General features: G+C 42.2%; 1 protein-coding gene across 1 annotated transcript in view; it reads left to right on the top strand.

Moving 5' to 3' along the window:
- LOC129696491 (solute carrier organic anion transporter family member 5A1) overlaps positions 1-23,938 on the top strand; it is a 170,204-nt gene that overhangs the window by 80,922 nt on the left and 65,344 nt on the right. The window contains 2 exon segments of the mRNA XM_055634453.1: positions 17,168-17,300; positions 23,627-23,844. Of these exon segments, the coding sequence (XP_055490428.1) occupies positions 17,168-17,300; positions 23,627-23,844 (351 nt within the window).

The raw sequence follows: 23,938 nt of genomic DNA, 5'->3' as shown, positions 1-23,938 counted from the left end.
TTAGAAGTTTGAGGAGATTCAACGTGTTGCTGAATACTGCATCAAACCTTTAAAGGTGTACGGTACAGAGAATGCTGACTGGTTGCATCATGACCTGGTTCGGTAACTCGAATGCCCATGAACAAAAGAGATTGCAGAAAGCGGTGGACGTTGCATGGTATTGAGCCCCCCCCCCCCACTATCAAAGGGATTCACACCAAGCACCCCTGTAAAGATGCAGCAAGTAGGAATTTCATTTGTTCTGTTCCTAGTTCAGATGACAATTAAAGACTCTTGACTCTAATGTCCCTTCATAACAGCAATGTTGTAACACTATTACCCATGTATATATATTCTATATGTCAGCTTTCTTTTGTAACCTCAGAAATTGAGTATCGAGATGGGCCAAATGTCATAACATTGTCATTATCATTGATTGATGCCAGGTGCTCGGAGAGTGAGTTGGAGTTTATTTTATTGTCACGTGTACCGAGGTACAGTGAAAAGCTTTTGTTGCGTGCTGAACAGTCAGCGAAACGACAATACATGATTACAATCAAGCCATCCGCAGTGTACAGATTCATGACAAAGGGAATAAATGTGAATAACATTTCACTGTACCTCGGTACATGTGATAAATAAAGTACCATACCATGCCAAAACCCAGTAAAATCTGAAGTGTAAGGTAAGGTCCAGTAAAGTTCATGTTCGTTAGAGTGTTCGGCTTGCTCAGCTAAATTTGAGCATTGACACATGATGCCTTAGAATGCCTCGCATCTGGATGAGATTAGGAGATGCCTTCCTTTATCCCACGTTGACAATCCTTTAGGATGAGCCTGAATATTCATGACGGTATTTTTCTGCAAGTGTTCTTATGTGGGCCTTTTGATCAGCATCTGGTTGGAAAATGGAAAGGACTGCCTGTCAGGAAGATATTCACTGTTTGGTGGGATCATTTATAGAATTGACAGGTGGTATTTGTGAAGATTGATGTGAGTGGATGCAACCCTTTCAAGCAGCCTTCATAGAGTGTATTGAATTCGCAATAACCATAATTAAGCAATCAGCCTGGTTGGATGAATGTTTCTTTGTTGGTCTCAATGCAAACTATGTTCCTGAGATAGAAAATTGTGTTTGTGAGAGAAGCGCTGCATTCAGTGGAGACTACGTTATTTTTTCAAATTGTTAACAATTAACGAGCTGGAGTTGCTATGTGCTTCTAAGTGGCTGATTGTCGTTGTGCATATGAATATTTCTGGAATATAGCAAACCATTAAATATCTCCTCTGTATGCCTCCACGGAATGGCTGTACTCATCTGATAACGAGTGTGGGCTAAGGCAGCAATGACTGCAGGCATAGGGCCCAAGCTAATAAGTGCACTTCTGGAGTAGTGAAGGGTGTAAAATCTTATTGTGAGACCATTCATGGTCTCCACTAGGCTCCCGGTCGTGTTTTCAACTGTTCCCAGGGACACACTCAATTCTTCATATAACTGTTATAGGAAAGATGTTGTCAAGTTGGAAACGGTGCAGAGAAGATTTACTAGAATGTTGCCAGGGCTCGAGGGCTTGAGCAAGGCTGAGATTCTGTTCCTTGGAGCGCAGGAGGATGAAGGGTGATCCTATAGAGCTTTACAAAATCATGACAGGAATTGATCGGGTAGATGCACAGAGGACATAGGTATAAGGTGAGAGGGGAAAGATTTAATAGGAACGGAGAGGTAGCTTTTTCACACAAAGGATGATTTGTGTATGTAATGAGCTGCTGGAGGAGGTAGATGAGGCAGGTACTATCGCAACGTTTAAAAAACGTTTATTCAGATACATGGATATGTCAGGTTTAGAGGGTTATGGGCAAACGCAGGCAGATGGGACTAGTTTAGGTGGGACATGTTGGACAGTGTCTACAAATTGGGCATGTTTTCACGCTGTAAGGTTCTATGACTATAACTACTTAATTAAAAAAAAACTTAACAAGTTGTTTCTTAGTCTTTGTTGCAGAAGAATCAAGTCTGCTCAATCTATAATGGTAGTATAACATATTTGAACAAAGGTCTCGCAGTGCCTCAGTTTGTCGAGAGAAAATCAGAACTGTTACTCTGGTCTGTTCATAGTTTGATACGAAATTAAAATCCCCATGATTTTATATTGGATTCATCTACGATTTAATCGCATTACATTCTTCTTAACTGTTTCTAATTTTGTTGCTGTTTTTAGTCCAAAATTTCCGAATCGTTATTTTTTCTCATTTCAATTGAATTTACCTTTATAAAACTCACTGCTTCAAGGCAGCTGAATATATAAATTATATTTCTTGCTCCATTTCTGTGTACATTTGAATAAGTCATTGTGAAAAATGAATTCTAGAACCAAGCACACAGTGTTTTGTATATTGAACAGCTCTTTAGAACTGTTGTACATTCAGTGGCCATTCTGGGCATTTCTTTTGAAAAGATGTTGCAGTGGAACTGCTGAGAACTGATTTTATTTGAACGGGCACAGCAGAAACACAACAAGGTACTGTGTCTGCACTTTGCAAGTGTATGGGAGGGGTGTGAGTACCTAGGTAAAGAATAATTTATTGCATTTATATACCAAAATAAAATAATGCAGAAAGAATAATTTATGATTGACAGTTATGTTTTTGAGACATTTGTAAGGGCTATTCTGTTTGAATTCATCAAAATTTATTTTGTATGTGGAAACTGAAGTCATAATTTTAATGTTAACCAGAGGAAGAGAATTGGTTGGATGTTCCAACTTATTTCATACTTCTTCGAAGATGTAGATTCATCAAGTTTCATAGGATAATAAGGAAACACGTGGTCTAATGTACCCGCGTGCACTCTTTGGGACATCAATACACCTCTTTCTCCTGCTTCCCAGCATGATCATAAATGTACTGTTTTGATTTTCATTATGGCATATTAGCACAATTTTCATTATGGCATATAGTACCCCGGCTACTCCCTCTTCTCCTCCCTCCATCAGGCAAGAGGTTTAGAAGTGCGAAAATGCACTCCTCCAGATTCAGGGACAGTTTCTTCCCAGTAGTTTTCAGGCAACTGAACCATTCTACCAACAACTAGAGAGCAGCCCTGAGCTATTCTCTATATTATTGGAGACCCTTGGACTATATTTAATCGGACTTTACTGGACTTTATCTTGCACTAAACATTATTCCCTTGATCATGTATCTGTGCTCTACTGATAGCTAGATTGTAATCATGTACAATCTTTCCACTGACTTGTTAGTACGCGACAAGCTTTTTACTACACTTTGATGTATGTGACAATAAACCTAACTAAACTATAATATTTTGAATTTACAGTTCGACAGCAAATCATTGACACCAACTGATTCACAACAACCTCATCAATAAACACATCTGGTTCCTCATACACGTGCTCATCTGCCAACTATTGCTCTTGACTTCTTAACTGCCTCTAATAGTCTCACCAGACATAAGTACTGCTTGCTCAGACATTTCCTTTAATTGAATATTGGTAAGACCAAGCCATTGTTTTTGGACCTCGTCGCAAACTTTGCTTCTTGATCATCGGTACCATCCCTCTCCCTGAACCTCTATGTTGAATGTGACACCAAGTTGTACTGCACACCCAGCCCATCACCAATGCCACCAACTTCAACGTGTGCTAGTTTCTCAGTTTGGCCAGATATTAATTGCAAAGTTTCAAAAATAGGATGGAATAAATTGCCAACAAGTTAGCTGTTCCCTAATGAAATGCTGGTTTAAATGAACAGTTGCACAAAAACCCACTGGCAGGGATTTAAAAAAAAAAGTATTTTTGTGGGGCTAGAACAGAGGCTGGGGAAAAGGAGGATTGACTGCAAGATGAAATTAAAAGACCATAGAGACAAAAAGCTGGAGTTACTCAGCGGGCCACGCAGCATCTCTGGTGAAAGAGTAATAGATAAAATGTATTCCCCTCTCCACAAATGTTGCCTGATCTGCTGAGCAGTAGATAAATTTCCCAGACTGAAGAAGGGTCTCGACCAAAACGTCACCTATTCCTTTTCTCCAGAGATGATGTCTGACCTGCTGAGTTACTCCAGCTTTTTGTGTTTCTCTTCGGTTTAAACCAGCATCTGCGGTTCCTTCCTGAAAAATTAAAAGAGTAGGGCTTGCATCTCCAGGGTACCAATGGCATTTGTATCGTGTAGAATGGAGATAAGGAAACACTATTTCTCACAGAGAGTTGTGAATGTGGAATTCTTTGCTTCAGATGGGAGGTGGAGGCCGGTTCTTTGGATACTTTCAAGAGAGAGCTAATAGGGTTCTTAAAGATAGCGGAGTCAGGGGATATGGGGTGAAGGCAGGAACGGGATACTGATTGGGGATGATCAACCATGATCACATTGAATCTCACGTGCTGGCTCGAAGGGCCGAATGGCCTACTCCTGCACCTGTTGTCTATTGTCTATTGTCTATCGTTCCAACATTTGCCTCTTTTGTTTTCTTGATTAGTCTATTAATATGATTTGTAATAGTCAAAAATGTAACACTCTCTGCCTATCTCTGTAACTTAATATTCTTACCCACATACTTGCTTTGGACTTTAGAGATACAGAGCGGAAACAGGCCATTTGGCCCACTGAGACCATGCCGACCAGTGATCACCCCGTACACTAGCACTGTCCTACACACTAAGGGGAATTTATAATTTACAGAAATCAACAAACCTACAAATTTGTACGTCTTTGGAATGTGGGAGGAAACCGGAGCAACTGGAGAAAATCCACGGGGTCTCATGGAGAACGTACAAACTCCGAACAGACAACACCTGTAGTCAGGATCGAACCCGGATCTCTGGTGCTGTAAGGCACTGTAATGCCCCTGTCCCACTTAGGAAACCTGAACGGAAACCTCTGGAGACTTTGCGCCCCACCCAAGGTTTCATCAGAACTCGGCACAAATAGAAAACAAGCATGTTTTCAGGTGCTGAAAAAGGAGAAGTGTGAAATAACAATAAGAATGTCTGCGATATTCTCCCTTGGACTCTATCTGTCCAATGTAGATAAAATGCAAATGGTCAATAGACAATAGACAATAGGTGCAGGAGTAGGCCATTCAGCCCTTCGAGCCAACACCGACATTCAATGTGATCATGGCTGATCATCCACAATCAGTACCCTGTTCCTGTCTTCTCCCCATATCCCTGACTCCTTTAAGAACCCTATCTAGCTCTCTCATGAAAGTATCCATAGAACAGGCCTCCACCGCCCTCTGAGGCAGAGAATTCCACAGTCTCACAACTGTCTGTGAGAAAAAGTGTTTCCTCATCTCTGTTCTAAATGCCTTACCCCTTTTCTTAAACTGTGGCCCCTGGTTCTGGACTCCCCCAATATATCGGGAACATGTTTCCTGCCTCTAACTTGTCCAAACCCTTAATAATCTTATATGTTTCAATAAGATCCCCTGTCATCATTCTAAATTCCAGAGTGTACAAGCCCAGACGCACCATTCGCTCAGCATATGACAGTGCCGCCATCCCGGGAATTAACCTTGTGAATCTACGCTGCACTCTCTCAATAGCAAGAATGTCCTTCCTCAAATTTGGAGAACAAAACTGCACACAATACTCCATGTGTGGTCTCACTAGGGCCCTGTACAACTGCAGAAAGACCTCCTTGCTCCTATACTCAACTCCTCTTGTTATGAAGGCCAACATACCATTCCCTTTCTTCACTGCCTGCTGTACCTGCATGCTTACTTTCATTGACTGATGAACAAGGGCCCTCAGATCCCGTGGTACTTCCCCTTTTCCCAACTTGACACCATTTAGATAATAATCTGCTTATTTGCTACCAAAGTGGATAACCTCACATTTATCCATATTAAACTGCATCTGCACTGCATCTGCCCACTCACACATCCTGTCCAAGTCACCCTGCATTCTCATAGCATCCTCCTCACAGTTCACACTGCCAATCAGCTTTGTGTCATCTGCAAATTTACGAATGTTACTTGTAATTCCTTCATCTAAATCATTAATATATAGTGTAAATAACTGCGGTCCCAGCACCGAGCCTTGCGGTACACCACTAGTCACTGCCTGCCATTCTCAAAGTGACCCATTAATCCGTACTCTATGTTTCCTATCTGCCAACCAAATTTCTATCCATGTCAGCACTCTACCCCTAATACCATGTGCCCTAATTTTGCCCACTATTCTCCTATGTGGGACCTTATCAAATGATTTCTGAAAATCCAGGTACACTACATCCACTGGCTCTCCCTTGTCCATATTCCTAGTTACATCTTCAAAAAATTCCAGAAGATTAGTCAAGCATGATTTCCCCTTCGTAAATCCATGCTGACTCGGACCGATTTACACATTTTACTGCTATCCAAATGTGCGGCTATCTCATCTTTTATAATTGACTCCAGCATCTTCCCTACCACCGATGTCAGGCTAACTGGTCTATAATTCCCCGTTTTCTCTCTCCCGCCTTTCTTAAAAAGTGGGATAACATTAGCTACCCTCCGATCCACAGGAACTGATCCTGAATCTACAGAACATTGGAAAATGATCACCAATGCATCCACGATTTCTAGAGTCACTTCCTTAAATACCCTGGGATGCAGACCATCAGGCCCTGGGGATTCATCAGCCTTCCGTCCCATCAGTTTACCCAACTCCATTTCCTGCCTAATGTGGATTTCCTTCAGTTCCACCGTCACTCCAGATCCTCTGGCCACTAGTACATCAGGAAGATTTCCTTGATGAGGGTGGATCCAAAGTACCTGTTCAACTCATCTGCCATTTCCTTGTTCCCCATAATAAATTCACCCTTCAGTCTTCAAGGGTCCAACTTTGGTCTTAACTAATTTTTTCCTCTGCACATACCTAAAGAAGCTTTTACTATCCTCCATTATATCCCCCTCCGTTCTTTAAACATTACCCAATCCTCTGGCTTCCCATTCATCTTTGCTATGTTGTACTTCTTCTATTTTATTTTTATACTGTCCCTGACTTCCCTTGTCAGCCACGGTCGCCCCTTACTCCCGTTGGAATCTTTCTTTCTCTTTGTAATGAACAATGTCCTGCTACCTGAGAGAGGGTGTTGAAACATTGAATCCCTGATTTCCTATCAGTGAGGAGCTGCAAATAGAGTGTGAAGTCAAAGTAGCCTTTATTGTCATTCAGACCTTGCGGTCTGAACGAAATTTCGTTGCCTTGCAGTCCTACATATAGTAAAAAATGGCAAAAACACACAAAAAACCCAAATTAACATCCACCACAGTGAGTTGAATACTCCTCACTGTGATGGAAGGCAAAAGTCTTGTCTTTGTCTCTTCCCTTCTTATTCTCCCTCTGTGCCGAGGCGATCCAGGCTTCGGATGTTGTGACCCCGCCGGGTGATGGTAAGTAATGTCAGTCCCGCGGCTGAATCCAAGCTCCGCGAACGGGCCGGTTCAACCTCGCGGCCCGGGGTGGTCGAAGCCGCCGAAGCTGCGGCCCTCCAGTCCAGCGGACGCAGCTGTTGTCGCGGGAGCTCCGGAGAACAGGTCACCAACCTGCGAGCTCCCGACGATGTCGTCCACCGGGCCCGCGGCCGATCCTCCGACATCGGATCTCTGCTGCCACTGCCTCTGCTCGCTCCGAGGTCAGGTGGCTGGTGCCGCTGCTGCTGCCCGCTCCGGTTTGGGATTTGGGGTAGAGGGCAGAGAGGAAACAAAGCACTGGAACTATGAGTTGCTGAATGCTGCAGCTGCTATTAACTTGAAATAAAAGGGAACGCTGGAAATATCCAGGGTTCTGCCCTGTGTCCTCTGTCCAGGGTTCTTAGGTCCAGGGTTTGGTGATGAGTTTAGTTGGGATTATGGAATTGTTGCTAGAACTATAGTCAATAAATAGGCGTCCAACATATGTGTCCTTATAATCCAGTTCTATTGACTGCACATTGAAAGGTTGTAGATTTGAGAAAAATATTTGCAAAGATATAAAATAGTAAGTTTAAACGAGAACTTACCAGTTTGAAGTTTGATCTGTATTTTATGAGACGTTACGATGAGGGATTACGTGAAGAGCCCAATCAGCACGCATGCGCGGCATACCTCAAAGCAGCGGTGTGGAATCACAGATAGACACAGTTATTGAAATAAACATAGTAAAGAAAAGGAGACATCAGTTATCAGTTTGACCCATATTATTGAGGGTGGGAGCGGAGGGCACGTAATCCCTCATCGTAACTCCTCATAAAATACAGATCAAACTTCAAACTGGTAAGTTCTCGTTTAATCTTACTATTTTACTTCGGAGTCATGTGAGTGACTACGTGAAGACTTCAAAGCTCTGTGATTTCAAGCTGTGTAACAGTTAGTACTTCACTCACTGCCAAAGTCCTTGAGGGAGGAAGTGTGTTATCGTCATCAACCAATGAATCTGTTTGTAGAAAAACACAATGGTATTTATTAACAATAACAACAAAGAAATTAAATTGCTCCCCTGGGCTTAAATTAAATATTTGCAGTCTGTAAAAATTTTCCTGCAAATAAAGCAGGTTTTGCCAATGGCTTTTTATAAAATTTCTGAACGGTCTTTCCCCCGACCATCCTGCTGTAGCCAGGATGTGGTCTATAGGCACGTCCATTCTTTTGGCCGTCGACGTGGATGCTGCCCTGGTGGAGTGAGATTTGTACATGTTAAGTGTTTATCCCAGCAGCTTTTAGCACCTGCTCGAGCCATCTCGAAATGGTTTGGCTCGTCACCCGACCAAAAGGTTTTTTATGACTGACCCACAAGGCTTTTCATCTCCCTCGAATATTTTTGGTTGTGTCTATGTTGGACAGTAGGTGGGTCATGGCACATTACCGTGGTTCTGGCGGGTAAGCCCGGAATTCCACGACTGGATTAGGTGTTCCTGGTCTGCTCTGTTTGATCAGTCCCTGTATAACGACAGAGATCTGGTCTGGAGCTGTGAGCATGGTGTCCAGTCGCAATAGGTGTAGTGACTGGACCCTCTGTGCAGATACAAGTGCCATCAACATGAGTGTTTTGAGCATAGATTGTTCCAGGTTGAGGGATCTGGCTGGTGGCCATCCCCTGAGGTATGTCAGGACCACACTGACATCCCATGTATGGGTGTACCTTGGTCTAGGGGGTTAGAGTTGTAAATACCCTTCATTAGTTTGACCACCAGCGGGTGGGACCCCATGGCCTGTTGTCCTGGAGCTGGTTTTAAATAGACAGGCAGGGCACTTCTAGCTGTGTTGATGGCTCTGTAGCTGAGTCCTTCATCATGGTGAAGGTTCGCCAGGAATTCCAGTACGTTGGTAACTGTAGCGGTTGAGTAGGTGGTCCCTGTATCCAAGCAGTACTTCTCCCATTTTTTGATGCTGGACAAGTGCTGTTTTTTAGTGGATGTTCGGAGGGATGCTGACATGGTGTCGATGGTCTGCAACCCAGGAGTTTGATTTTTTCATGGCACGGGTGGCTTGTGCCTGACACTGTGTGTTAATAACTCTGTGTCACTGGGGAATACCATCGGAGTTTCAACAACCATGTCATGGAGTATTGGGAACCATGGGTGCGTAGGCCAGTCGGGTACTATCAAAATACCTGAAGCAGAGTCCATTTGTACTGTGCGTAGTAACCGACTGATGAGGCAGAAGGGAGGAAATGCAGAGAAGAAGAATTTCCCCAATCCAGCGCGAACGCATCTACCGCTGCTGCCTCAGGATCTGGTTCCCAAGCGATATACATAGGTACCTGGTGATTTTAGCCTTGATGCAAATAAATCGATATCTGGCGTGCCATATTGCTTGATAACTTTTGCAAATTTTTTGGGGTTTAACATCCATTCGATGTTGTCATTAAATTTACGTGACCTGGTGTCTGCCACTGTATTTAGCTTACCTGGCAGGTAAGTTGCTGGTAGCCAAATAGGTCTTTCGACACACCATTGCCAAATTGTATTGACCAACTTGTCGCATGATACCGATTTTATGCTGCCCATATGGTTAATGTAGGCCACCACCGTAGTATTATCTATTTGTAACCATACATGCAAGTGATGCATATTTGATGCATGTGCTTTTAAAACATAAAAGTCACCCAACATCTCTAGATAATTAATGCCCAGTGTAAGTGGTAATGATGACTCTGGGTTAGTCCATCTACCACCTGTGCTGGATATGGAGTTAGTTGCTCCCCAGCCTTGAGCACTGGCATCTGTTTGGATAACTTAACGTAGGGTTAGTGATGATAATAGGGCTGAAACTATGCAAAACGTTTTTTGACCACCACTGTAGTTCTGATATTGCTTCAGTGGGTAACTTCATGACACGATCATAATGACCTGCATGTCGTTTTGGTGCTTGTACCTTTGCTCTTTGTAAGTTTTGACAGTGCAAAGGTCCGAATTGTGTAGCCGGAAATGCTGCCACCATTTTCCCAATTACTCTGCTACTTGTCGAATAGTTGGTCGTTCGTTGACCATTAAATTGTTGCATGATTGTGCCAATTCAACTGTTTTGTCTCTTGGCAATGTTACAGTCATATGGACTGAATTAATTGTGAAGCCCAAGCAGTCCATGATTGTGGATGGCTTTAACTTCGATTTATCTGGATGTAAGACAATCCCAGGGTTTCGAACAACTGTTTGGTAGCTGATACAGCTGACATAGTCAATTCCATAGTCTTGCCTACTATTAAGATATCATCAAGATATGCCATGACGATATGTTTTGGTCTTCTTAATATTGCCAGAGCTGGTTTTAGTATCTTGGTGAATAATCTTGGGCTGATGTTAGCCCATTGGGTAACGCTTTAAACTGCCATAGCTGCCCCATCCAGGTAAATTTCAGGTATCTGCGATGATCCTTGTGAATGGTACTGAATAGTAAACATCTTTAAGATCAATGCTTGCATGAAGTATCCTTTGGAAATTAGTTGTTTGGCAGCACCAAACGTTTCCATTTTGAAATGTATATACTTAACAAACATATTTAGTGAAGTTAAGTCAATGATGATGCGACATCCACCATCTTTTTTGGGTTTAGTGAATATATTTGATACGAATTCCAAGGGTTCATGTTTTGTTTTGGGCGATACCCTTTGTAATTAGTCGAACCAGTTCAGCATGACCCTCCGTTTTTAACTAGAGGGAAAATACCCTCTGGGGGAATGTTGAACTGGTGTCAATTTTTCTAGTATGAATTGTATTTTGTATCCACTAATGCCATTGAGTATATACTGATCACTCGTGATAGACTCCCGTGCTTCTTTAAACAGGTGTAATCTCCCCACTCTTAGTATTAAGCCCCTATTTTCTATACGCTGGTAGGAACCAGACCCATCTACCTCCATGGTTATGGGTATTTCTTCTGTTTCCTGCCGGTCCAACGAGTCTTGCACGTTGTCTGACGTGGCGGTGATGTTGGGGGGTGGCGCATTTTCCATGGGGTCCGCTCTGGGCCCTGGTCTAAAGAAGACTTCCGGTCATAGAATGCGGACCCCGAGCTTTCACCAGTCCCATATGGTAGACATCGACTGGTGGACGCGATGGGGTGCTGCTGCTTGGGAATTATTGTTTTTGGTTTGCTCGTCCTGGGGCCTGCCCTCATGAGACCGAAAGTTTTTTAAGGCCTCTTCCATATCCTTCGTATGGTTTGTGAGGTTTTTGCCAAAGAGCAGTGGGTCTGGCTCAGTGGCTGGGGTTTTGCACAACCCTGCAAATTTAGGATTTTATGGAAGGTCTTATGATTTGTTTACAAAGGTTGTGGTCATCACCGTATTTGTCCACGGAACGAGCAAACGATGTGATGACTGACGTCAGGAGCCTGAGGATCTGCTGCAGTTTTAGCTCCTGGTTCCGAATATTTACCCCAACCTGCCCCCAGTTTTGGCTATTTACAGCCGGCACTTTAAGGGACTCACAGTTCTCTGGAGCTGTATATGTTTCTAAGGCCTCATTGACCACCTGCTCCTGTAGGGGCCTGTTGGAGAGGTGGTTGATGCTGGCCGCTAGTTTGGCCTTTAACGGCTTCCTGCACGTGGGGCTGCCACGTGGCGGTCCACCACACCCAGCAGCTCTTCCTGTTCCTGCACCCCTTGCATACTCCCGACATCTTCAGCCAGCATCCCCTCTTCTTGACCAGCCCAGTCCTGGTCATCAAAGCTACCCTCGGGTAAGGAGGAAGCAATGGACAGTGCACAAGGCACTGTGGAGGGAGTGCCTGAACTCCCCCTGCGAGAGCGCCCCTCACGAAGCGCGTCTCGCTGGAGCTCCTGCTCCAGGAGCCGCTCCATGCGGCTCAGGCGGCTGTCTCCCCTCCCCGTGCGGGTGGAGAGACGTCTCCGTCCGACAAGTCGGAAGCCACCGGCCGGACGCTTCTTCGGTAGCTTTACTTCCAGCGCGCTACTCAGGCGCTAGCGGGCTGGGCTCGGCACGGTGTCGGGGATAGCGGAGCGCCCGGTAAGTGGTCCTACCGCCTTGTTGCTGCCCCCCCCCAGATGGAACGCTCCTCCGTGGAGTCGAGCGGGGGACAGGTTTGTCCAAGAGCCTTTCTTTTCTGCCTGAAAGAAGAAGGCTCCCTGTGAAAGAAACCCCGACCTCAGGGTACTTACCTGACGGTCCGTTCTTTCACCCTGTAGCGGGAGCGCCTGACTCCCGATGCGGCCGCTGTTGCACTGCTGAATGCAATGCCGCGCATGCGTGCTGAGCGGGCTCTTCACGTAGTCACTCACGTGACTCCGAAGTAAAATACTCAGTTTTGCTATCAACTGATTTACAATTTTGCACAGTTAAAAGCATTATGACTCTAAGAGATTTAAATTCTTGCTTTGTTGAAATAAATCGTGGAATTGCAGCAAGCAATCAGGAAGGCAAATGGTATGCCAGCTCTTACATTGAGGCGATCCATGTTCAAGAGAACAGATGCCTATGATGTGGCACAACTATATAGGGCCTAGGCGAGACTGCACCTGAAGTACTTTGTCCAGTTTTGCTCTATTCACCTTAAAAGGAGATATACTTGCCAAAGAGAGAATGCAGTGAAAATTTTCTCAAACTGGTTCCAAAATAAATTATTTCTAGGTGACAGAAGTTGAAAAATAAATCTAATTCTGACATTTAAAACATGCATGATTATATTAACCAATGTCAAGTCCTTCTATTTCATTATTGGGTTTCTTTGTCTCATTATACATCTTTTGTCAATAAACCCTCTCTCATTTACTTACCTATTGATTCTGCCATAAATTTAATCCCCACTAGTTTATCAAAATCCTCCATGGATCATAAATCCATTATCACATACTGACCTTTCGTAGGTTTTACCCTTCGCACTTGGCACAAAATGTAAACTAGGTTTGAAATTCTATTGTTTGGCACAAGATTGTTATGTTGCATAATAACTTTGGAAGTAAAATGTGTTTATAACCACATGTACACATACATTTTTACAGTGTTATGACCAGATTATTAGCTGAGCCACTGGGAGCGCAGTTGTGGTGTTAATCAGTGCGCAGAGCAGGATTAACATTGTTGCAGTGGCCTTGAATGCAAAAGTAATGCCCTGTCCCACTTAGGAAACCTGAACGGAAACCTCTGGAGACTTTGCGCCCCACCCAAGGTTTCCGTGCGGTTCCCGGAGGTCCGCGGAGGTTTTTGTCAGTCTTCCTACCTGCTTCCACTACCTACAACCTCCGGCAACCACCTGCAACCTCTGGGAACCGCACGGAAACCTTGGGTGGGGCGCAAAGTCTCCAGAGGTTTCCGTTCAGGTTTCCTAAGTGGGACAGGGGCGTAAGAGTCTAACAGGATCCTGCTAAAGTTAGAGGTCCTCTCCTCATCACTGTTATATGAAGGAATCCACCATTGATGTAAACCTTGAATCCTTACACGAGGCCTCAATGTTTACAGCTCACAGTTCATGCCTTCTCCTTCCTCACTGATGGCCAATGGGTCATTGATCAATTTTCCAGATGTTTCCATCGGCGCTTGAAACAAACCAGTCTTAAAGCAGTGATTCAGAGATTCTAACATGAGGGGGGACTGCACTTTAAAGTTAGTGCTTCATCTATGACTCTGTAGCTAATGTGTGTGTGCTTATACTATTGGGCAGAAAATTATGGATATACAATATCTGTTAAACATGCAAAACAAGATGGCTTCACCATGGCCCCAAGAAAATCCTGTGTACATGGTCCATGCAGAGAAGTTTCAATTTGTGTTTTCTAATCCGCTAGAATTCTGGAGCATTACATTTTATTCTTTTAGAGGTGGTGGAGGTTGGGTCACCCCATAACCATTTTGTGAGTTAAACAAATTCAGGTTATATACATCAATGGCAGGGTCCGCCTTTGTTCTGAGTTACTTTGACACAGCCAGCAGTGATTTATAATAGCTTCCTATGATATCTTTGAACTGGAGTGGGAAATACAGCTTGAATTACAGTCCAGGTGACAGTTTAGTTTCCAAGTGACAATCTGAAGAAGGGTGTCGACCCGAAACGTCACCCATTCCTTCTCTCCAGAGATGCTGCATATCCCACTGAGTTATACATCTTTTTATGTCTATTGACAGTTTAGTTTAGTTTGGTTTAGAGATACAGTGTGGAAACAGCCCCTTTGGTCCACCGAGCAATCAGCGATCCACGCACACTTACACTATTCTACACGCACAAGGGATAATTTACAATTATACCAAGCCAATTAACCTATGTCATTACAGTTTGGGAGACAATTGGAGAAAACTCAAAGGAAGAACATACAAACTCCGTACAGACAAGCACCCATAGTCAGGATCTAACCAGGATCTCTGCCGCTGTAAGGCAGCAACTCTACTGCTGAACCACAGTCGGCACATCAATCTTTCAGATTGCAGGTTTAAAGCCTGGGTTTAATTTGGCCTGGTCCCTCAAAGAAAGGCTCATGTCAGTGGGTAACTCAGACCACTTACGCAGGGATTAAAGCTGCCAAAAATAATTTCCTTTATGCTAGTAACATTGGTACAGACACAAACAGCTCTGGTCTTTGCATGTGGAACATTCCTGTTACCCTAGATGCACTGCCTCAGATAATAGCATGGATTCCTGGAAGGCGGACCATCATTCATGCAGGTACTTTGGCCCAGTGGCTTGGAAGGTACAATGGCAGAGAAAAGCAGAACTCTAGTGATTCGAGTTCAACCCTGACCTTTGATGCTGTCTGTAGTGAAGTTTACATCATCTCACTGTGAGAACACAATTTTTTTCCAGGGTACTCTTGTTTCCTCCACAGCCCAAAAACATGCAGGTTGGAAGATTATTTGATCTTAAACATGAAGGTGAATGTTAGAATTGGATGGAGTTGCTGGGAATGTGGGAAGAATAAAATGGAATTTGTGTAGGGTTGGCATTAAATTTATGCTTGATCAATCCAAACCTAAGGACCTGTTTCCATCTTGTATGGTTCTATAACTTTGCTGTGGCTGTATTTTTGGGTGTAAATGCAACTATTTTGAGGACCAAATTTGTCTTGAATGCAACAGTCAAGTCAAGTTGAGTGTTTTATTGTCATATGTTCCAGATAAAATAATGAAATACTTACTTACAGCAGCACAACAGAATATATAAACATAATACACTGTAAATAATATAATAAACAAGAGGAAAAAAACGTCAGTGTGTGTATATACATACATACGTATATTTTACACACACACACACACACACACACACACACACACACACACACACACACACACACACACACACACACACACACACACACACACACGTTTATTATATTGTTTACAGTGTACTATGTTTACATATTCTGTTGTGCTGCTGTAAGTACGTATTTCATTATTCTATCTGGGACATATGACAATATATATTTTCATACACACATGCAATGCGTGAATTTACCACATTTTGAGAGAAAGCACCAAAGTCAGGTGTTAAAGTCAGGTGTTAAGCATGTGCTAATGATGGCCCTATCTTTTCTTTTTGGACTCCTCTAGATCATTGTCTTAATCAGAGCAGTCCTTAGGTATGAACAGGCAAGCGTAACTCACTTCCGTTTCATTATGTAAGGAACACGCTGCTTGTTAGTAGATTTAGTATTACCTTTGATCAGCTAATTGGATAAATGTAAAGTAAAATATTGCATTATGAGGAAAGAGTGACGGGGGCAGTGAAGTGAGCTGTCTATAGCTGGTTTTTATTCAAGACTGCATGACGAATCAAATGGACTTCTGTAGTGTGAGTTTGTACGAAATGAAAGCTTTCTCAAAATTACATCAGCATACAAAAGATAATTTCTGTATAATATCTCTTCCATTTGTAATTTTCAAATTAATAATAGATATTAATAATTTTTTTTATTCTGAGAGGTTTCATTTACACATATTTAATAGCTGATTAAATTCTCTTGAAGTGTCATTTTTGTTTTGTTGGAAAATTTAACAATCCATTTGTACAGAGCAAAGCCTCACAAAGGACCAGTGAAATGATGATTCTGCAGTCTGTTCCAGCGTGGTTAAACAATATATGCCTGCTTCAATAATTGGAAACTTTCCTGATCTTTATTTTGGTAAATTTACCATAAAACCACTTTAACCACCTTAATGGTCAGAAGGAATCTCAATGTAATGGCTGAAAATGGATTTTGATCGAAATATAAAACGGGTGGATCAATTTGAAAACAGCCCCTAATTTAACTTGGCATCAACTTCATTGAATCAAAAGAGGTCACATTGAAATTCCTGGGTGATTTGTACAAAATATTTGTTTGGGAAGAAGTGTGGTAAATGAAAATTGGTGGACAGCTGTTAGTGCTGTTTAAATGTGATTAAACTTGATTAACACAACATGATTAAAATTTAATAATGAAAAAGACTGAGTTATTATCCTTGATATGAAATACGTTCAACCTCATTGTTTATGACCACCAATGTCAAATATTTCTGTATACTGTTTAATTATAAAAGTGGCATCTTCCTTACTACACCATTCCTTCATCAGTTCTAGTTGATGGGACTTTAGATGCCGATCATCAGACTCAAGAACAGGGCTTTTACCACTCTTGTCTGGTTGTCACTCTAGGGCAATATTTGTTTTTATAAGATGCTATTATTACCCAGTTTTTAATTTGGGGTTTCTACCTTTCATCTTGAATCTGTGCACCTATTGTTCCCACTAACCTATTCAATATATCATCTCTCCTTTCCAGCTATAATGTATGTAATGGGAGCATTGGGCCCTGCAGCAGGATACCTCCTTGGCGGTGTATTGATTGGCTTCTATGTAGATCCCCGGGGCATAGTTCAGATTGATCAGAGTGATCCACGCTTCATTGGAAATTGGTAAGATATTTCAAATACTTTTTTTATTACCATATCTTTGTTTGCATAGCTTGCGAATCCATATTTTGCTGTGCATGAGTGTGAATAATGCTTATTCAGAACTAGTTGAAACTCATGAATTTTGGTGAATGGTACTGGTCAATAGCGAATGTCCTTCCGAAGTCCTTCCGAATAACAAAGCAGGGATTCAACCACATGGTGTTCACTTGTAATTATCCTATCATTCATCCAGTTACAGAGTTCACTCGTCGATGTAGACACTCCTGCTATTCGTGCCTGTATTTTCCCATTGGAGTCAAGTGGCAAGTGGGCAAAAGAGATTTTGTGAAGCAATAAATCACTGTGAGGAGCTGGTGAAATGTTCTTCAGCACAATGTTGGTTCAAGCCCACCAGATATACAGTTCAGAGTTATGATGAGTGAGGAAAATTACTGGGGCACTGAGTGGTGAGATGTAAAATTTTTGCAGCTCCTTCCCTATCAGAATATGGAAAAATATATATAATCTAGGCCCCTCTGGCCTTGGGACCTCCTGCTGGTCAGTTGGCTTGGTGAGGAAGCTTCCCCTGTTAAGTCACATCCTTTAATCTCAACAATGAATAAAGCATTTTTAGACAATCACACTGCACCAAGAGTGTCTTTATTATCGGGATTCTAAAATGTTTCAATGCTTGATATACAGATTGAAAAGGAACACCCCATCCTTGGACAGGTATCATGTGCTCAAAAGAGCAAATTAGGTTATTAACCCATGGAAAGACAATAAACCACTGTGATCATACATATGATCAAAGCACAGAGTTTGAAGAAGGGTCCTGACCCAAAACATTGCCTCTTCATTCCTTCCACATAAGGTGCCTGAACCTCTGAGTTCCTCCAACATTTTGTCATTTGCTTGGTTCCTTTTGTCATTATTCATATGATGCTTTCATTTTCCCTGCCTTGAAATTTATTGCTGAACGCATTTACTGTGTAAAATAATACCCCAATCAAGTTTAAAATAAATGTCAGCCACTGTGAATGGCTCAATTGTAATCATGTATTGTCTTTATGCTGGCTGATTAGCACACAACAAAAGCTTTTCACTGCACCTCAGTACACGTGACAATAAACTAAACTAAATTTATCTGTCATAGTGGGTACACAAAAATGCTGGAGAAACTCAGCGGGTGCAGCAGCATCTACGGAGTTTTTTAATTTTTATCTAGTCTATGTAAGCATGTGGTCGGTTGGACCACAGAGTTGGAGGGCAGGGGGATCACTTTTCCATTCCTATGAACAAACTTGCTTCTTTTTTTACTTGGCCTGATCTGGTGGAGGTTTAGCAGACATTCCTTAGTGTGATTGCCGGAGAATACCTAGATGCATGTTTGAGCTTCGCTGTTGGGTAAGGTATCCAATGTTGGAATACAGGTGGGTATTGTGTACAGATTTGATCCAGCAGGTTTGATAATTCCAGGTTAATGTGTGAGATCTGAATTTGCTGATATTTACACAGTCCTTTTTCCCTGCTGATTGCTATTCACTGATCTACATACTTTTTAAAATAAATGTATTTACCTAATTGTACTCAATGACAAACCGACCATTGTCTGTATAAATACAGTGATCAGTTTTCAGACTACTTGTGTCAAGTGGTTTTCTGCTGTGTGCTGGGCTAATGGAGAAATGTACCTTGTGAGCTCAGAACTTATCAATGCTTTAAGTTTCAATGGTAGTACCTGCAAAGCAGTAACTTCTTGACTCAAAGCAAATGCTGAAACTGCTCACTATAATTACTCATCATGTTAAATAGGAAAAAGATTACCAAGCTGATCCTTTCAAATAAGGTTTCAATTTGAGATTCAGATTTATGTATGCTTTTTTTAATACCACTATGTGAATTAGGAGTCTATTTACATCTCCAAAACAAACAGTGTCATGCAACGGAAATGATCTTGTGCACATTTCTGGATGTACAAGTGATCTTGGAAAATTCATCCATTGACTCTTTAGCAGGATTTGTATGTGTCCTGGCATATATCATCCTTGGGTTGACATCAACAGCATTGCAATGCACAAAATTCATCTGCAGTGAGATTTTCAACCTGATACATCTGAAAAATTACACATTTTAATTAGTCGGAGACCAACAGATTTTATTAACATCAATTTCCCTGAAACTATGCAACATAAAAGATCAATATTTAAACTATATTATGTATTCACATAGAAACCTATGACCTCCTGTATCCTCCTACATGTGTCTTGACGTGTTCTCAAGCTGGAAAGGGTGCAGAGAAGATTTATGAGGATGTTGCCAGGACTAGAGGTTCTGAGCTATAGGGAGAGGTTAAGTAGGCTGGGACTTTATTCATTAGAGGATGAGGGGTAATCTTATAGAGGTACAGTACATAATCTTATAGAGGTACATGAGAGGAATTGATCGGGTAGATGCACAGAGTCTCTTGCCCAGTAAGTAAATCGAGGACCAGAGGACAGGGGGTTTAAAGTGAAAGGAAATAGATTTAATAAGAATCTGAGAGGTAACTTTTTCACACAAAGGGTGGTGGATGTATGGAACGAGGTTCCAGGGGAGGTAGTTGAGGCAGGGACTATCTCAACATTGAAGAAATAATTAGACAGGCACATGGATAGGACAGGTTTGGAGAGATATGGGTCAAATGCAGGCAGATGGGACAAGTGTAGCTGGGACATTTTGGCTGGTGTGGCAAGTTGGGCCGAAGGGTCTGTTTCCATACTGCATGACTCTATGACTGCCAGTGGAGGTCAGAGTCATAGGTATTCACAGCTACTTGGCATCAGGATAATTTCAAACAACTGCTACTGATCTCTTTATTGCCTGTTTTCCACATTCACTTTAGGGAGATCATCCAAACTGCATTCTCAAAGAGTAGAGACATTTATCTACTTTAGCTTCTGTCCACAGGCGTGGCATTGGCTTCCTCTGCATTGGAGGCTTCTACAATGTGAAGACATTCAGAGAAATGCAATATCATAGTTTACAGCACAAAATGAGGACCTCTGGCTCAATGCAGGAGAACTCCAGCTCATTCCATACGCCCGCTACCTTCCTATAGTCTTGCAGCTTGATTTCTTTGAAGTACTTATCTGGTTCCCCTTTTAAGCCAAGGCTTTTTCCTATTGAAGAGTAACACCGCATGTTTTTGCATTAACTTACAACTGCACATGTCTGTACATTTAACCTGTAAGGCTCTGTCTGCTTAAATGCTATTATTATCCTCCTCAAACAATTCACAGTGATTGCATGCCTCCAAGTTTAGTTCAGTATGAACACATGCTCATACAGTGACCTACATGACAACCTCTGTCATAGAGTAATACTGCATGGAAACAGGCCCTTCGCCCAACTTGTCCATGCCAACTAAGATGCCCATCTAAACTCATCTCATTAGGCCTGCTTCCCTCTAAATCTTTAATCCATGCACTTGTACAAACATCTTAAAATGTTATTATTGTGCTTGCCTCAACCAGTTTTTCTGGCAACTCGTTCCATACCACCCACAGAGTGAAGAACATGCTTCTCATCGTCCTATTAAATCTTTCTCACCTCACCTTAAACCTATGCCCTCTCCTGTGACTTGTGCATTCATTTCAGCTAGTCCCCTCAAGATTTTATATACTTCTACAAGATCACCCCTCAGTCTCCTAGTCTCAAGCATACAAAGTCCAAGCCTGCCCAATCTCTCACTATAACTCAAACACTCAAATCATGGCAACATTCTTGTATGGCTTCTCTGTACTTCTTTTCAGTGTAATGACATATTTCTTATAGCAGAGTAACCAAGAATCTATACAATACTCCAAGTGTGGACTCACCAACGTTTTATACAACTGCAACATAGCATCCCACATCCAGTACACAGTGCCCTGACCGATGAAGACCAGCATGACAAATGCTTTCTTCATTATCTACTTGTGATGCACTAGCAAAGTATGAACATGTACCCCAAGGTCAATAACATTTACAGTGTCGTCATGGTAGCGCAGCGGTGAAGTTGCTGCCTTACAGCGAATGCAGCGGCAGAGACCCGCGTTCGATCCTGACCAAGGGTGCTGTTTGTAATGAATTTGTACGTTCCCCCGTGATCTGGGTGGGTTTTTTCCGAGATCTTCGGTTTCCTCCCACACTCCAAAAACGTACAGGTTTGTAGGTTAATTGGCCTGGTAAATGTAAAAATTGTCCCTAATGGGTGTAGAATACTGTTATTGTGCAGGGATCGCTGGTCGAAGCGGACCTGGTGGGCCGAAGGGCCTGTTTCCGCGCTGTATCTCTAAACTAAACTAAACTAAACTAACCTACATCCAGGATCCCCGTGCACAAAGAACATGCTTTCTGTTCAGCGCCCTCTGGAAACACTCTCACAGCCCTCTCCCATCATGGCACATTCCACAATACAAGCATTGCTCTCCTGTATTGCAGTATGTATCTTTCAGAGTTGACTGCAAAGATTACACATGCTGGGGTCAGCTACACCAACTGAGGAACATTGCACCAATGTTAACACCTCTGTGTCATTACATTAGAAAATCTAAGACTGCCGTTCTGTGAACATCTCAATTGAAATTCTCTCTCTATATACATGTTTTACAAACAGCATTAGGGTGACACAATATGCACGTGAAAAGGTAATAATGCTTTGTCTAGTTCATTTAAGTGTGGATCATCTACCAATTTGCACATTTCAAAGACAGCTGAATTTTTCTTGTAATTAATAACGATGATATTCCAAGCAATTTTGGAGTATCATCGTTGATACTCTCAGCCTTAAATATTTGTGTGGAATCGGGTTATATTGCTTTTGCGGTACCACCTAATGCTTTGTCACAGATCAATTTGAAACTAGTAGGAAGGAACTGCAGATGCTAGTTTACATCAAAGATAGACACACAATGCTGGAGAAACTCAGTGGGACAGGCAGCATCTCTGGAGAGAAGGAATGGGTGATGTTTTGGGCTGAGACCTGTCATTTCGCTGAACACCTTCACCCAGTCTGCCCAGACAATCGTCTGCTTTAATCAGTCATTTTCACGCCTTACCCATCCATATCTCTAGTTTCCCTCTTCCCTGACTCTCAGTCTTAAGAAAAGTCTCGACCCAAAACGTCACCCATTCTTTCTCTCCAGAGATGCTGCCTGTCCTGCTGAGTTACTCCAGCATTTTGTGTCTACCTTTAGTATGAAATTAGTCTGGGTCAACCTCGCTATTCATAGATATCTTTAATACTTTTAAAAATGTTTTATCTGTACTGTTATGATTTCCAAAATCTGCTGTGCCAGTGCTTTACTGAAAGTTATTGGTTGGGTCATGCTGATCACTAGCCAACGATTCCATAAAAAAACATGTTAACATGTTGTAATCTATGTTTGCATGTGCATAAATTATAGTAGAATGAGGCCATTCAGCCCATCGAGTCTACTCCGCCATTGGATGGTCCCTGCCTCCTAATGCCATTTTCCTGCCTTCTCACCATAACCTTTGATACCCTTTCTAATCGCGAATTTGTCTATCTCTGCCTTAAAAATATCCTCTAACTTGGATAAAGAGTTAATTAAAAGTAAGAAAACATTCATTGCCATTATCAGCTTGACTGAGGTCTCAAGATGGATCTCACGGCAAAGGATTAAAAGAGTCATAGAGTAAAGGGCTTGTCCCACTTAGGCGACTCTTTAGGCGACCGCCAGGGACTAGTTTTAATGGAATTCACCTACGACATCTGGTGACAACCTACAACAGCACCTACGACAACCTACGTCAGTAAAATTGTCGCAGCTGTCACACAAAAAAATCGCCCATTATGGTAGGTTGTCATAGGTTATCATAGGTTGTCGCAGGTGTTGTAGGTGAATTCCATTAAAACTATTCCCTGGCAGTCGTCTAAAGAGTTGTCTAAGTGGGACAGGCCCTTTAGAATCTTGTGGGAGGAGCAAAAGTGGTGGGGGGGGGGGGGGGGGGCGGGGGATGAGGTTAAGCATGCACTGTTCAAGTATATCTTCTTGACCTGACATTTCATATTGTTCATGCATTAGATGAAAAAAGATTTCTCATTTTTAATTTTCATAAAAGACTAGATTCAACATAGAATTCAATGTATCTTTTTCTTAGACAGTCCCTTGGGATCGTATATATAATTGATTTGCAGCCAGCATCAAAGCAAATTGTCCAAAGATATTGTTTGACATATTGATTATATCTAGTATTTTTTGCTTTTATTGTGTTACCAGCATCTGCAAATTTTTGCTTTTCTGACCAAGTTCTCTTCATATATTTTGTCGTGTTGTCTTGTTCTCTCGAAAAATCTGCAGGTGGAGTGGATTTTTGCTTTGTGCGATCACCATGCTCCTTGTTATAGTGCCAATGTTTACTTTCCCTCAAAAATTACCACCTCGGCAAAGGATGAAGAAGAAAATGGTCTTAAATGATCTAAAGAGCGACGATGAGATGATAAAAGGGAAAGCAGAGAGCAGAGACTACAGAAAAAGTACCGTGACTTCATCGATGGGCTTTGGAAAGGACATTAAAGGTGGGTAAAATTGATAAGATATATTGTGCAATTAAAAGTATAGCTGAATTGAGTTGTACGATTGTGACCGACACTGTCGTGGCATATTTTTAGT

The sequence above is a fragment of the Leucoraja erinacea genome, chromosome 4 (assembly GCF_028641065.1).
Source record: "Leucoraja erinacea ecotype New England chromosome 4, Leri_hhj_1, whole genome shotgun sequence".
Lineage (NCBI taxonomy): Eukaryota > Metazoa > Chordata > Chondrichthyes > Rajiformes > Rajidae > Leucoraja > Leucoraja erinaceus.
The sequence above is the reverse complement of the archived record's forward strand: the minus strand, read 5'-3'. Positions and strand labels throughout refer to the sequence as shown.